Here is a 15,259-nt window from a genome sequence, read left to right as displayed (position 1 = left end):
TCCCACGGATGGGCACACAGCTGAGGCATCGACCGATGCGTTGGCCCGTGATGGGGCGGTCAATGATCACTCTAGCCCGCAGAGGCGCAACGTTAGCCCCAGCCTGTTCCCCCGTGCCTCCTCTCGCGACAGGGGCGAGGGGAGGAGGCTTCGCCACACGCGAGTAGGACGCGCAGTGCCACCCTTCATTGCTTCGCCGACGTGGGCATCTGAACAGACCAACCAAAGCCTCTCTTCTAGTTCTCTGGTGAGGTCCTCCCATTGCCACATCCCCTGCATTCGCGACGCCACAGGAACCTCGGTGGGTGAGGGGCGGTGGGTAAGAAAGTCGTTCGCATTGTGCGCATAGGGGGCGAACAATTCAAGGAACGTGATGTGGCTTCAGGATCTGTGCTTGCCATCGGACGGCTAGCGACGCATTTGCGCGAGAAGGTCACAAAACTGACGTTCGCGCTTTAACATTTCCAGAAGAAAAAAAACACCATTCGTTTTGGGAAGCGTTCGCCTGGTCCGGCTGGAGCGCAGCCCGGGTCAAAAGTCGACCACAACCAGAGGCATGCGCAGCACGGCGGCAAGCTGTCTCCTCCAAATTCGATTCGAGTCAACCGCGAGGGCGAGGGCACGGGCGGGCGCATTCGTCGGCCGCTGGGGGAAAACACCGCGGCGCACCGGACCGCACGCATCGGCGGGTTTCCTCTCCGCCGCACGCCCGCACCCCCGATCGGCCCGAGGAGGAGGCGGAGGGAAGGCGACCGGGACCCATGTCGTGGCTCCGTAATGCGGTGCACCGCGCCGTCGAGGCGGGCGGCGGCGGCATCTCCCTCACCACCCGCACCGTCCGGACCGGTCTCGGCTACGCCGGGCAGGCCGTCGTCGGCGGCGCCAGGCTCATCAACGGCATCGTACGGCCCCGTAACACCAATACCCCCGCCTTGCTCGCGAATCAGCCGCTTCTGGTCGTCGTGATTATTTATTGTCGTGTTTGCGGCGCAGGGGAATCGCTACTACAAGAGCTTGAAGCTGACGGCCAAGAGGCTGGAGGAGGACGCGCTCTCCTGCAGAGGGGAGGAGAGGGTGCAGCTGCTGCGTCAGTGGCTCGTCGATCTCAAGGAGACGGAGCGCGCCGCCTCGTCGATGCCTGTCGACGGTCCCAATCAAGCGGCGCCAGTCTTGGTGAGAATCTCTGGTCTGCTTTGAGTTTGCCCCACGTTTTGGACTGCATTGCGTGATCGCGTAGGAAACTGTGCGCGCTGCAGGATCTGTACGTGGATTACGAGAAAGCGGATGAGCCCATGACCTTTTTCCATGTCTTCCTCTACAGTCAAGCGCTCGAGTGCATTGTTCCGTCCATGGTGGGTTCGGTTTTGCGCAGCTCGATTACGCCAATGTGCCAGCTTCTGCCATGTAGTAGCTTACATGGGTTAGTACAGTAATTTCAGGCAATTAACTCATTTCTATGGATCAGATTCATGAAGTTCCAACTGAGGAAGAAGTTTCACTACTCTCGGAAATTTTCGGGCATGTTCTTCAACCGTTGGATGACTAGTTACTTGTTATACATACTACTCAACTCTGTCCTTTTTTTGGGCTTGAAGGATAATCTGGTAGTTTTCACTCACATACTATTGTGGTCTGTGGATGCTCACTGCAGAATGTGTCTTAACGGAGGGGAGGATGTGCACAATACACTTCTGAGCAGCATATGTGATTTGGCAGACTTATTTTCGTGTTACAGTGATGAAGTATTGGTGCGTTCCTGTCTTATTCCTCTCAAATATTAGACCATAGACTCGGGCATTAAACTAGTACAATAGTAGACCTTACAGTCGCAATTTGACATAGTACCTTCATTTCAAAATACTCCCTCCGTTCCGAATTACTTGTCTCGGGTATGGATGTATCTAGATGTATTTTAGTTCTAGATACATCCATTTCTGCGACAAGTAATTTGGAACGGAGGGAGTATAAGGCAAATTTTGTTTCTTAAGACAGGTTTTGACTAAGAATCTCTTTGTTAATTAGTGGTTTGTGTCACATATGGGTTCATATAATAAGTAATTTACGTGGAAAAAAACATATGTGCATTACGAGCTCATGTTTGAATGATATGTACTTCTCTGTTATCTTCTTTTCAGGCAAAACGTGATGAACTGCTTCAGTTTGCTCAATGTGCTATCTCAGGATTAAAAATAAATTCCGAAATTTCAAGGTTAACTAATTTGTTTGGGGAGATTGAGGAAGGGGCTGTTTCGGTCTCAACATTTGCATGGTTATTTACGTGCTCCCAAATCTTAATTTGTTCTTAATTCCAGATTGGATAATGAGATCATGCAGCTGCAACAAGAGATAAATGCAATTGATGCTGTGCGAGTTAACACAACCAGGAACCGTAATAAAGCATCTCCGAGGGTCCCTGAGGTAGGCCTTAATTTTGAGCACTTTCCCGTTGTACTTATGTTGCTAATATTAGCATTATCTTTTAAGAAAGCAATTGATATGGCTACCTTTCAGTTGTGCTGGCTGATTCTTTTTAGTGTGTGTGCTCAACTCATCTGGCCCGTGAAAACAAGAGAAATATAGCCTAATTTTTTCATGTGGTTGATTCGTAAGGTGGACTTTTTTCTGTTAGATTGAGGAGAGCAAATAGCATCGCGATAAAAAATGCTTTTATTTTTTTGATTTTGCTTTACTTGTCACCATTCTAGATGAAATGGAATGTTCAAAGACGAAAAATCTTATATTTGTGCAAACACGAACATTTTTTTATTATGCCCATTGGTAAATTCAGGTGCGCTTGTTCTTTGGTTTCTATACTAAAACCATCTTTGTGAGAGTATGGGCAGCCCGGTGCATGTAGCTCCCGCTTGCGCTGGGTCCAACCACTTTGGGTCTATTGTACGCAGCTTTTCCCTACATTTCTGCAAGCCAAGGCTCCCCTTCTATTGAAAACAGTTTATGAGAGTATGGCATACGAAAATTGAAATAATTGACAATTGGATGAAATATTAACCATTCCTCAGTAAGAACACAGTTTCTGGTGTAGGCAATGTATGATCACATATTAAGTGCATGTTTACTTAAAGAAGTGCATACAGTCTTTTGTGCATATATTCCGAAATCCTAGGCCCTCAAGTCCTCAGCAGCTCACTGAAGTTATTCGTTCCATACTTTCATCCCATTAAGTACAGGTTGTCTTATACTATTTCCATTCCTCAATTATATACTATAAATTAAGGGCTAGATTCAGTGATTCGTTTCTAAATTCTGATACTCTTCATAGGACTACAAAACTGCAGTTGATGAGGTTCGTCTATGCTCCAGAATGGAAGACCTTGTATTAAAGAAGAAATCAATACACCCTGGCGACTCACTGGAGACTCATTTTCAGAAGGTATGATACTTAAATTAATTTGCCTTCCTGTTTTTGTTTTTTCCTTTCTTTTTTTCTTCACTTTCATAAATCTGGAATTCAGATTGAACACAGTAGAATATTTGAGCTTTTTTTATTTGTCAAAAGTCAAAACATCTCTCCTTGTGCTCCTTTTTGAATGGCACATGGTTAGTGTCTCAATATTCATTCCACAAAACATTGCAGGTCGATAAGCTGAAGGTTTTGTCAGAATCCCTTGCAAATTCGTCCGCCAAAGCAGAAAAGCGTATAATGGAAAATAGGTTTTGGTCTTGAGCATTATCTGTGTTTTATATTTATTTATTTTCAGCAACTTAGCACATATTCATTTGGCAGAATGCGAATGCAGTGAAAGTATATTTGACTAATCTGTAAGCCATAATTGCTATTACTTGAAAAGATATGTCAAACAATAGAAGATAAATTCAGAATGCGGGTCCACTGAGAAGTTATTTGGAAAAATCTAGTAACATTGCTGTAGTAATCAAGGTGCATTTTTACATTCTTCATTTATTACAATATTTTTCTTCATGTTAAAGACACAGTTATGTTACTTCATTTTACTTCTTTGAAATGAGCCTGTCTGCTTTATGGTGAAAATTTGTCGCCCTATGTTTCACAATGCAGGCTGCAGAGGGAAGAATCTCTTAGCTTCAAAATTACGAAAACAAATGAAGTTAGTATAACTGAAAAGGTAACTTCGTTAGTCATCACTTAAACTATTATGGTACTTTCGTGTACAATGGACTGTTTAAACGAGCCAAGAAGGAATTTATTGTGCATCCTGATGAACAAAGTTCTCGGATTTCCTCCAAAGTACCAAAAGTAATATTTTAACTTCATCATTAATATACATCAAACTGCTCTTGCTAAGGATAAACAAAGAAGGACACCTCACAAGCTCTAATATTTGTCTTCAATAGTCTTGTTCTGGTCATATGGATGGCCTTGTCTGATTTATTTTTTTGTATTGTTGTAAAAGGAATTAGAAGGTGAGATCTCTGGACTCCAGAAGCGAAGGGGTCAACTTGAGGTAGAACTAAGCAAAGTATGACCGCCCTTTCCTTTTCCACTTTAATAAAATAATAGTGGCAATCCAGTTCTTTCGATCCATTTCAGTAATTTGCGGAACAAAAAATTCTGGTAATATCTTTCTTAAGTTTGGAATTCAGTAATTTTTGTTTCATTTTGGAGAGGTAAACGAATATGTAATTCACCTGGCAGAGTCTGTTGGGTCTGGAATTGTCTATTCATGTTGACCTATTGCACCAGAAGCTGCATCAACTCAAAATGGATCACATTAAACTATTCTAGTTATTCTATGATGATACATTAGAGATAAAGTTAATTGTACCTTTATACTGTACAGATCTTTTATATATCACGAGGAGATTTTTAGGGCTTAAAATGAGCTACAATTAGATTGCAGCTTTGAATTATGACTTGCTATCTTAGTAGTATCCCACAAATGTAATTATTTTCTGGCATCTCAGACATAATAATGAGCAACATAATTGGTGGATCTATCTAATGATTGTGCTCCTTATACAATACGTTAAGTATAAATAATACATCTAGGGTCCTATTACTCTTATATAACTAAGTAGGTGATTCCCACTAACATATTTATCTCAACATGCAGCTATGCCACCTCAACAGACAACCATGCATGGGAAAAAGCCCACCATAACATGCAGCTTTGCATGAAAAAATGCTTGATGTTTTAGTTGTATTATGCTACTTATATTCAATAAATATTAATAATTACACAATAATCATATGTATTTTAGCTCTCGTTTACCTTATTTAGAAGTTTAATGTTCAAATTCTAGGCTGAATGAAGGCTCCACAGTTTTTCTTCTTTGCTTATTAGGTTCACTCTTACTGTTCTGTAGAGGCTTAGGCTCTGATTCCATGAGAAGCTTATTTTTAAGAGTGATTCTGAAACTCAGATTACAGGTAAATACGAAACTGAATGTGACTGTCGTGAAGCTTAAAAAAACTAGAGAGGAGAAAGATCAATTTGATGAAGCCAGCAATCAGATAGTGCTACACTTGAAAGCAAAGGTTTGGAAACTTTGTCTTTGTTAGTTTCTAGACTAGAAAATGCTTTAGGGAAGTAAGGCTTTTCACTTGCCCAGTGTTTCTGCTATACGCTTACTTTAGGAAGATGAACTATCAAGATCTGTTGCTTCCTCCAAAGTAGAAGCAAGCACTGTCCGAGCTTGGATCAACTTTTTAGAAGATACATGGAAGTTGCAGTCCTTATATGAAGAAATAAAGGAAAAACAGGCCAAGTATGTCGGCTCTTTCACTGAAAATTCCAATTGATGATTTCTGCATACAAACATTTATTGACATAAGTTTGTTGTTTTGAATATTTGCTGATTGCAGTGATGAACTGGATAGATGTGGAGTCTGCTTTGTGAATTTGATTAAGCATCATGTTTCCGCATGCGTGGTACTCTTGACTTTTACTTTGAAAAGAAGTGATATGCAATGGAAAAGGGCCTTTTGCTACTACTTTTTTCCATTTCATATTGTGTCTCAACTGGTTGTTTCTTTTGGTTCTCTATAGGACGAGCTGAATACCTCTGTAGATTGTATAAAGACCTTTGTTGACAACTTGAAAATTTTCAGTGACAGGTATAGTTGTCATTCGTTAATCTAGTTTTGTTGTGCAAGGGTGAAGGGACCTGTTTTGCTTATGCTATTAGTTGCGTGGACAGATCAGTATCAACGGATGATGGAGGTCTGTCAAAGCAATCGAACCCACGTAAATACCTCGAGGAAGAATATTTGGAAACTGAGAAAAAGGTGACCATTCTTTACCCTGCTTCCTGAGACAGAAGATTCTAACAGAGGACAACAAGATCTCTAGTAACTTACAGCTGACATCCAGAACAGTGTCTTTACGTTTATAAAAATTTCATTCCCTTGTGCTTTTGTTTCAGGTGGTAACCGCATTCAGTTTAGCTGATAATATCAGAGCATTGACATTCTCAAATCCAGAGCGTAAAACCAGGTAATTGCTGTTCATCAAGAATCAAGATAATGACCTTTCTTCTCGGAATCGAAAAAAGCCCGGCTCTCGAAACATGTCTTCAACTTCACTCCGCGACCACACTAAAAAAAAGCAGTGCCAAACATGTATGCAGGCTAGATGACCCTGAGGTGAAAAATCTGTTTGCCAGCATCGACAGGCTGCGGGTCGAATTCGAGTCGGTTCCACGGCCAGTACTGCAGATCGAGATCAACGAAAAAGAAGAGGGATCGAGACGAACCCGATCGCCCTCCTCCAAGGGCGGCGGCGGCGGCACGCCAACCCATTCAAGAACCGAGTCCCCAATCGCCGCCCAGCTCAGGACGCGGCTACCGTCGGAGTCGGACTCGGAGCCGGGGAAGTTCGACCAAGATTACAGGGAATACGGGGCCGACGACATCGGCGGGGGGGAGTTTGATGATCTTGAAGGCGAGCTGCGGTCTGGCTTCTAGCAAAGGCTCGAATAGTTGGTGTACAATCATTAGCACTGAAGATCGGGGTATGTATGTGATGTGTAGCACCTAGTTGTGGTGTACATTATGATCCGCTTCATTCTCTCCTCGAAGACTTGTTGGATGCATCCTGTGAAGGTCGCGTTGCCATCTGCACTGCACTGCACATATGTTGGGAGAGGAGCCGTTTACGATGTTTGATGCGTCCACATCTCCAGTGAAATTGACCATACTTGTAGTACGTACTCGTACGTGGTACATCTCCAGTGAAAAGTCAACCTCCTGCTCTTTTACCCGTCTGCGTCTTCCTCCTCCTTTCAAGGCTTTGTTCTTTTCACCAGCTTTAGTTGACAGCGGAAAGACCAAAGATGCCGAGGATAATGGAAAGAAGAAAAGAAGCTCTCCGCCCTTTGGCTGCCTGCGCAAAGGCGCTGCTTTTGCTTTGTCAACCTCTCTCGACTCACTTTTGTGTTGTTACTGATCCATACGTGCTCTTTTTCTTCAAAGAGTAAATAGTACTCATAGGTAATAATTCGTCTCCTCAGTTTACTGGGGCTTCATCCTGAGTTGAGCTCCTGACACCGTTTGCGGCAAGGGCCAAGGCGCTGGTAGCTTTATTCATGCATACTTTGATCCAGAACCTGCTCAAATCTCTCTACCCTACTACTTCTAGTTACTTTATTCATGCAATAATACACAGGCAGGAGTACATACATACAAGATACAACTAGTTACTGTTTGCTCTGTGTGAAGCGTGAATTGTACTCTACATGATACTGCACAGGAGTACCAGCAAGTGTACTACACCTTCAACAACTAGGAACGAAGGTCATCTGATCTACTAGGAGGGAGGGAGTGAGCACAACTGCACAAGACAATCCCTGGAATCAATCAGCCTCCAAGACAAGGGAAGGGGCCACCACCCCCAACCCCATTCTGTTTTCTTGGATTCCTCCCTGCCCTGCCACTGCCACTGCCCCTGCCATCGCCTTGCCCATAATTTTTGTTCAAACCCCTGACACTGCCCCCCTTCTCCCCCCTCCTCTATTAACTCACTCCCCCATCTCCCCCCTCCTTGCGACCGTCGGAGCAGGCCAAGCCATTGCTCGACCAGCTTGTTGAATTCACCCCCCAATGTGCCCCAGAGCGCACGCCGGCGCCGCGATGGTGAGAGCGAGAGCGAGCAGTGCTGCTGGCGCGCACTCGTTTGCGGAGGAGGAGTACATCGACCTGGATCTCAGCTCCTGCGGGGAGTACGAGTTCCGGGTGTGCCGGAGCAAACCGGCGGCGCCCTGCCCGGACGAGCCGGCCTGGCGGGCCAGGCAGCGCAAGGACAAGGTGGCGCCGAGGCCGGGGGGCAAGCTGCTTGACGCGGACGCCGGCGCCACAGGTGGCTGCGGCAGAAGGGGCACCGCCACGGTCGCGCCATTGCAGCACTCCTCGCATGCTCCACCGCACGCGGGCCGGCGCAGGAAGCCCGGCAAGGCCATGCAGGCGAGGCTGCAGGCGTCGCGGGCCTTCCTCCGGTCCCTGTTCGCCAGGACCTGGTGCTCCGACGAGCGGTGCCGCGGCGCTCGGTCCGGGTCCGGGAGCAGGGCCGCGCATGACAGGGACAAGGGCGTCGGCGTCAGCGGCAAGTCGGCGTTTGGGCAAATCAACAAGAGCTACGTGAGCGGCAGCGCGGCCCCGACGACGCTGAGGAGCAGCATTGAGCGGGAGAAGCTGATGGAGGAGGAGGAGCACGTCCGGCAACGCAAGTCCTTCTCCGGCGTGATCAAGTGGCGACCGACGACGGCGGCGTCGTCGGTGCGGAGGAACTCGTGCGGGAGCGCCCCGGCCCTGAAGAGGAGCAGCAGCTGCCGGTCGGAGTCGGAGGGGCTGATCCAGGGCGCCATCGCCTACTGCAAGCGGTCGCAGCAGCAGCGCGTGCTCCTCGCCAGGAAGAGCGTCAGCGACGCCGCCCTCTGCTCCTTCCGTGCCCCCTCCTAGTCCTCCTCCTCCTCTAGCCCAATTCCTTCCCGTCAGACCTGTGTAGTACTGTAGTACGTGTGCATGAAAAATGGCTGATCGTAATATATATGATAATAATGTGAAGTGTCTCTTTCATTCTACGTATCGCATTATCAGCGTCAATTATATGCGTTTCTTCTTCTTCGCGGGTGCGAGCTGTACAAAGTTAAAACAGTTTTGTTAAGTCTGAGTCCGAGACTTTGTTATGTCTCAGTCGATATTATATTCTTTTGATTTTGTATGGAGTTCATACAAAAAGTTATTTTCAGTTTATTTTTTTTTATATGCTATATCATTTGATTGAGACTTGGTTAAGTCTCAATTGACTGAGACCTAGACACACTAAGTTAAAATAATGTGAAGTGTCTCTTTCATTCTACGTGTCGCATTATCGGCGTCAATTATATCTTTTTCTTTTTCTGTTTCTTCGCGGGTGCAAGTTGTACAAAGTCGAAACAGTTATTTTGAGACCGAAGGAGTATTTGTTTCATCAGAATCAGAAACAAAAAACACCAAAACGAGACAAAGACGGCGGCCAGCCGGTTTGGTGAGCCAAATTATGGCGCGGGCTTCTCCGACCGCACAGAATTGTTTTTCTGGTCAAGTGCCGGTCGCTCATTTAGTGGTGATTAAGGAGGGTGCCATCCACCCCTGAACCCGGCACAGCGCGGTAGCCAGTCACTGCCTGCCAACACCGGCAACACGAGCTGTACTACGATATGTGCTGCTGATCTGTTGTGACGCCAAAACAAAACCTCCGGATTTCCTTAAGAAAAAAATGGGTCGATGCGTTGGAGTATCTCGGCGCGGATGATGCGGCCGGGTGGGCTGATTGACGGCATGATGGGCGGGGCGCGCGGGCGATCGGAGGAGGGAAAAGCCCGGGATTCGATAGGCCGGCGAGAGCGGAGGGGAGGGAGACAAGGTCGGCATCATTAAAGGCCAAAAGGGGGCGCGCGAGGTGAGTGAAGGTGCGCAACCACCCACACTCGCGTCGCGAGCCTCTCCTCCTGCTGTGTCGCTGGGGTGAGGGTGGGGGCGCGCACATGACACGACTCCACCGCCAGTTTTGGTCTTACCTTACCGGCAGGCAGGGAAATCTGGTTGGTACCAGCAGCAGGCAGGCAGGCAGTACCACTCCTACCAGCGGCTGGTCTTCATTCTTGCTTTGACCTCTGCCTGATGCGATGCGATGCGACGACACCAACGGTTTGGTGGTGTCTTCCTCCCCGGCTCCGCTCCGTTGCATTTCCCATCTAATTATTTTGTACTACCAGGTACACCTCTCGGCTCGGTTTTCAAACGTAGGCGTGCGAGTGAGTGTTAGGGTGCTGTCTAGTGCACCACGATGATGCCAAGCAAGGCTCGACACGTCCGGTCTCTTGGGCAATCAACTAAAGAAAGAAATTAGAGTCCATGGTTATCTCTCCCACCCTCCAGCCTATCCTATCCTACAACCTAGGCCGATGTACGTTGCAGCCAGGAGCACGTGGTAGAACAAGAATCGCCAAAGGCAAGGCTAGAAAGAAATGTCTTGCTTTGGAGGCGAGCCCGGGAAAGCCTCTTTCACGTCGGCAACTTGGCGGGCTCTCCTCCCGCTGTTTTCTCCAGGCACTCGGACAGAGAGAGAAATTCAAAAGGCCTTTGCTTAGGGCGCCACGTCCACGTGATGAGGATACATATGAGATGAGCTCGGCTCGGTGGAAAAACAGTAGCGGCTGTATGTATCATTGGCAACTTTTATAAGTTTTCTGATAGAGATAAGACGGCACGGCCCGACCCTGGTTGCGAGCGTAGCGTGTGGTGTTTGCATGCATGCATGGGTATGCACGTCGCCACCTTTCACTGTTTCCCACGGCCTGTGCTGAAACAAAGGCGATGGCAACTGGACGACGGCGTAAAATCACAAGATTTTACCCCCCGTGCAGAGAGAGTGCTTACTTTTTTGCGCGACTTTTGAGTATACCGATGCATAGGGCCACCGATGGAGAAGTGTGTCCGCAAGGGCGCTTGGTAGAGACGGGAGGGGCAGGCTTTACGTGTGTCCGCTCGAGACCGTTCTGGCAGAGGAAAGAAGCCGTAGCAGCTGCGCGCCTGCAACCATGTCTCGTTCTGCAAGGTCAACTCGTCCCCGGTGGCCCAAGAATTTTGTCCCTCTGCAGAATATGGAGAATACGGTGTCTTCGGTACACTGTTCTCTTCATTTTTACGTATTTACTACGAATGTTAGAGCATCTCCAACGGGACTGCAAATCTCAGTCATTGTCTGCCCGCTGGAGACGAAGAGGGAAGCCAGTCATTCTTACACGTCATAACAGCCAGCGCATATTGAATAAATCAGACGAATTTGATGGACAAAGTTCGGCATATTACAATTAAACCGAATAAGTTCAACTAAAATTTGGAAAAACCTGTAAACAACTAATTAAGCGAGGTACCGGACAGTAACCTCGTGCGCCTGCTTTTTTTTGAAAAAGAGGGTAACCCCCGGCATCTGCATCAATCGATGCATGCAACCATATTATTAAATAAAAACGTAACAAAGTCTCAAGGTCCAGAAAAGCTCATAGTCCGAGCTTAAAATGAAACACAAAGGGAAAAGTGCCACATTCAACGATAAAGAATAGACTATGATGCCTACACACCTAGCCTATTACTCCCTCCGTTTTTATTTACTCTGTATATTAGCTTTGGTTAAAGTCAAGCTTTGCAAACTTTGGCAAAGTTTATAGACAAAAATATTAACATATACAATAACAAATCAATACCATTAGATTCATTGTTGAATGTACTTCGACGTCATATAGATTTTTATGATAAATATTTATATTCTTTTCTATATATTTGGTCAAACCTTACAAAATTTGACTTCAGTCAACTCTTATATGCGGAGTAAATAAAAACAAAGGGAGTATTAGTTTGCCATCCAAATCGGCTGAAGATAACCCATGCTACCATCTCTCAACGGTTGCACCCAATAGCCAAAAGCTTCATAAAGTGAGCATGAGTTAGTAACGACCACATATGGATCCAGGGTGTAGCTTTGTAGATAACCTGCAAACAATTAGTGAATTTTGTTCCATTAAAAATCAAATTATTTCTAGTATTCTAGATAGCCCAAAATAAGGCACATATCCCTATCTGAATATGTTTGGTTATGTGACTGTCCACTCCATTGAGTCACGCCCCAAATAACGTGTTTATGCTCGTAAGAGGACACTTAAGAAAGAGGTGTTTAATCGATTCATTTTGATCACAAAAGCAGCATCTAGTATTACCAACCTAGTTCCTCTTTGTCAGATTATCTTTGGTGAGAATAGCTCCTTTGTGAACGATCCACATAAAGATTTTAATCCGAAGTGGAACTTTAATCTTCCAAAAGTGCAATGACCTCGACAATATAATGGCCCGGTGTTAATTAAATCCAGATACATAGATTTCACTGAGAAGACTCCATGCCCTTGTCGGTGGGACCTTCATCGTGGTCTGATTCATCGCCGCCGCCATCGGAATCGTCCCGTCCTTCCAGCGGCGGAAGGACACACAGGGGTCGCGACAACAATGATTGGCCGGCTCGTGGCACAGTCGTTTGGCTTCTTTCGTCCTGGCTTGCATGACTGCATCAGCCATGGACGTTGCCCTAGCACGGCACCCCCTCGCCTAGCCCTTGTTGTGGGAGGGAGTGGGTGCAGCCACTAGTTCACGAAGTGAAAGGATCGATATGGTTGACTAGAGGGGGGGGGGAATAGGCAACTAACAATTTTTAGCTTTTCTTTACCAAATTAAACTTTGCATCAAAGTAGGTTGTCTAGATGTGCAACTAGGTGAGCAACCTATATGATGCAACAACAACGAACATACAAGCAAGCAAGAGAAGTAACACTAATAAGCTTGCACAAGTAAAGGTAAGAGATAACCAAGAGTGGACCCGGTGAAGACGAGGATGTGTTACCGAAGTTCCTTCCTTTTGAAGGGAAGTACATCTCCGTTAGAGCGGTGTGGAGGCACAATGCTCCCCAAGAAGCCACTAGGGCCACCGCATTCTCCTCACGCCCTCACATAATGCGAGATGCCGTGATTCCACTATTGGTGCCCTTGGAGGCGGCGACCGGACCTTTACAAACAAGGTTGGAGCAAACTCCACAACTCAATCGGAGGCTCCCAACAACACCACGAAGTTTCACCACAATGGACTATGGCTCCATGGTGACCTCAATCGTCTAGGGTGCTCAAACACCCAAGAGTAACAAGATCCGCTAGAGATTGGTGGTGGAATCAAATTTCTCTTGGTGGAAGTGTAGATCAGGGCCTTCTCAACCACTCCCGAGCAAATCAACAAGTATGATTGGCTAGGGAGAGAGATCGGGCAAAAATGGAGCTTGAAGCATTAATGGAGCTTATGGGGGAAGAGGTGAGTCAACGAGGAAGAAGGAGACCCCCTTTTATACAAAAGGACCCCATCCAACCGTTACCCCCAAAACAGCCCCGCAGAGGGCGGTACTACCGCAGGGGGCAGCGGTACTACCGCCCAACCTGGGAGGGCTTGAAGAAAGAGGAGGGACTGGCCCAGCGCGGTACTGCCACGGTGGTAGGGCGGTACTCTACTACCGTTGCAAGTGCCGCTCAACCCGACACGAGAAGCGCCCCCCTCGAGTCGAGGCGGTAGTGGCTCGGTACCGCAGCGATACTGCCGCTGAGGACCCTCAAGCGGTACTACCGCTGGGCACCGCGGTACTACCGCTAGGGCCAAAGACTGCCCAAACAGCAGGGAATCAAACCTCCAACGACGCGGGAAGGCCCAGAGGGTGTGAAACGAAAGTGTACGTGATGATTCCACCCTAGCCTTACCAAAGCGGACCCCCTCTTGATAGTACGGTGACTCCTACGAAACTAGTCCACCAACAAGAAACGAAAGAGCTACACCGTCTTGAAAAACACTCAGAGGGGAAAGAAATCGTCTCGAGCCAAAGGATGAATCTCTGAAATGCTCAAAGCACATGGTTAGTCCGCAAATATGTTGTCATCAATCACCAAAACTACATCGAGAGATATATGCCTTAACAATCTCCCCCTTTTTGGTGGATTGATGACAACCAGGGATTTGCACAGGGAAAAGACATGAAAGTAAAGATACTTAGAACTGCAAAATATAGACGGGCTCCCCCTGAATGTGTGCACCTAGTTAGTAGTGCCTTTGGAATGCAAGACACACACATTAGGATCAACACTCCCCCTATATTTTATAGTCCAACAATTCTAAGCACGGGATACATGAGAGCAGGGTATAAAACAGGATAAGCATGCAACTCATAAGATACTACAATACTGGATAGACATAGATAATAAAGGTAAAGATAAGGTAGCATATGTCTCATACCATATGTCTAGAACTTAGGTCTCACTGGAACCAAACCAAACCAAGCAAAACGACGAGAAAACACAAGACACCACAAACCACAAAGACACAATCGCAACACGGCAATAACACAAATCCCTAAACTCTCTCCCCCTTTGGCAGCGAGACACCAAAAAGGGCAAAGAGCGTTGCTACGGCTCCAGGTGATAGCAAGCTAAGGATCTCGAACATCACATCTCAGCGTGATCGTCTGCACCGCCGTCGTCGGTCGGAAACTGCTCGGCGTCTGAATCGGTCCATGGGCAATGCTGCTGAACCCACTCCTCCTCGTCAGTGATCCTCTCCTCAGATCCGCTGTTAACAGTGGCACCCAACTGGCGCATGAGCTCCTTGTGGCGTCTGCGGGCCTTCTTCTCAAAGACATGAGACATGTACTGGCCATGAGACTCCATGCAGAAAAGCTTCTTCATCTTGCGCTTAATCCTCTTAGCCCATGAGGGCTCCACACCAGAGGGCTCATAGTCCTCATCCTTGTCAGCCTCAGCATCGTCCTCGGACTCCATGTCAGCCTCAGAAGGTGGAGCATCAGATCGAGGGGCCTGGGTGCCCTAGTTGTCCTTCTTCCGCAGACGTTTGATATCATGAGAAATCAACTCTCCAGTTTCCAGCGCAGCCCTGGGATAGTGATGTGCTCAGGTCTTCTCAATGAGAAGCATGATGAAAGGACCATAGATCGGGCACTTGCGCTCAGAAATGGTAGACAGAAGTTCAGACCACATAACATGAGAAATGTCCAGGGTCTCTCCAGTGGTTTCTTCCTTCTCATGCTAGCAGAAGAGAAGCATGTCCACAAGATAGGAGTGGACCATATCTAGATTCCCAATGCGCGGTAAAGAGTCTCGCGGAAGACACGGTGAAGGATGTCCAGATAGGTAGACAACTCATAGGTTACCTTCTTTGTCTTGGGGTTAACCTTCTGAGAGCAGTAG

The 15,259-nt window shown here is 46.9% G+C and overlaps 2 protein-coding genes across 3 annotated transcripts; both read left to right on the top strand.

Moving 5' to 3' along the window:
- The first annotated feature begins 502 nt into the window (after positions 1 to 502).
- LOC125552101 lies at positions 503 to 7,113 on the top strand. 2 transcript variants are annotated; one of them, XM_048715579.1, is made up of 18 exons: positions 503 to 902; positions 994 to 1,173; positions 1,257 to 1,352; positions 1,466 to 1,518; positions 1,652 to 1,748; positions 2,136 to 2,209; positions 2,313 to 2,418; positions 3,281 to 3,391; positions 3,596 to 3,672; positions 4,037 to 4,103; positions 4,392 to 4,442; positions 5,369 to 5,476; positions 5,576 to 5,706; positions 5,804 to 5,870; positions 5,988 to 6,055; positions 6,139 to 6,226; positions 6,364 to 6,434; positions 6,568 to 7,113. In XM_048715579.1, exons 1-18 carry the CDS (start codon positions 762 to 764, stop codon positions 6,902 to 6,904), a joined length of 1,923 nt encoding a protein of 640 aa, XP_048571536.1. In that variant the 5' UTR covers positions 503 to 761; the 3' UTR covers positions 6,905 to 7,113. The 2 variants fall into 2 exon arrangements, with proteins under 2 accessions (XP_048571536.1, XP_048571535.1); XM_048715578.1 differs by having other exon boundaries at positions 4,392 to 4,457.
- Positions 7,114 to 7,771: 658 nt separating this feature from the next.
- Positions 7,772 to 9,137, top strand: LOC125553956 (probable membrane-associated kinase regulator 4). Its single transcript, XM_048717594.1, has one exon. It carries the CDS (start codon positions 8,039 to 8,041, stop codon positions 8,891 to 8,893), a length of 855 nt encoding a protein of 284 aa, XP_048573551.1. The 5' UTR covers positions 7,772 to 8,038; the 3' UTR covers positions 8,894 to 9,137.
- Positions 9,138 to 15,259: the final 6,122 nt, after the last annotated feature.

Source organism: Triticum urartu, chromosome 4 (genome assembly GCF_003073215.2).
Source record: "Triticum urartu cultivar G1812 chromosome 4, Tu2.1, whole genome shotgun sequence".
Classification (NCBI taxonomy): Eukaryota; Viridiplantae; Streptophyta; class Magnoliopsida; order Poales; family Poaceae; genus Triticum; species Triticum urartu.
The sequence above is the reverse complement of the archived record's forward strand: the minus strand, read 5'-3'. Positions and strand labels throughout refer to the sequence as shown.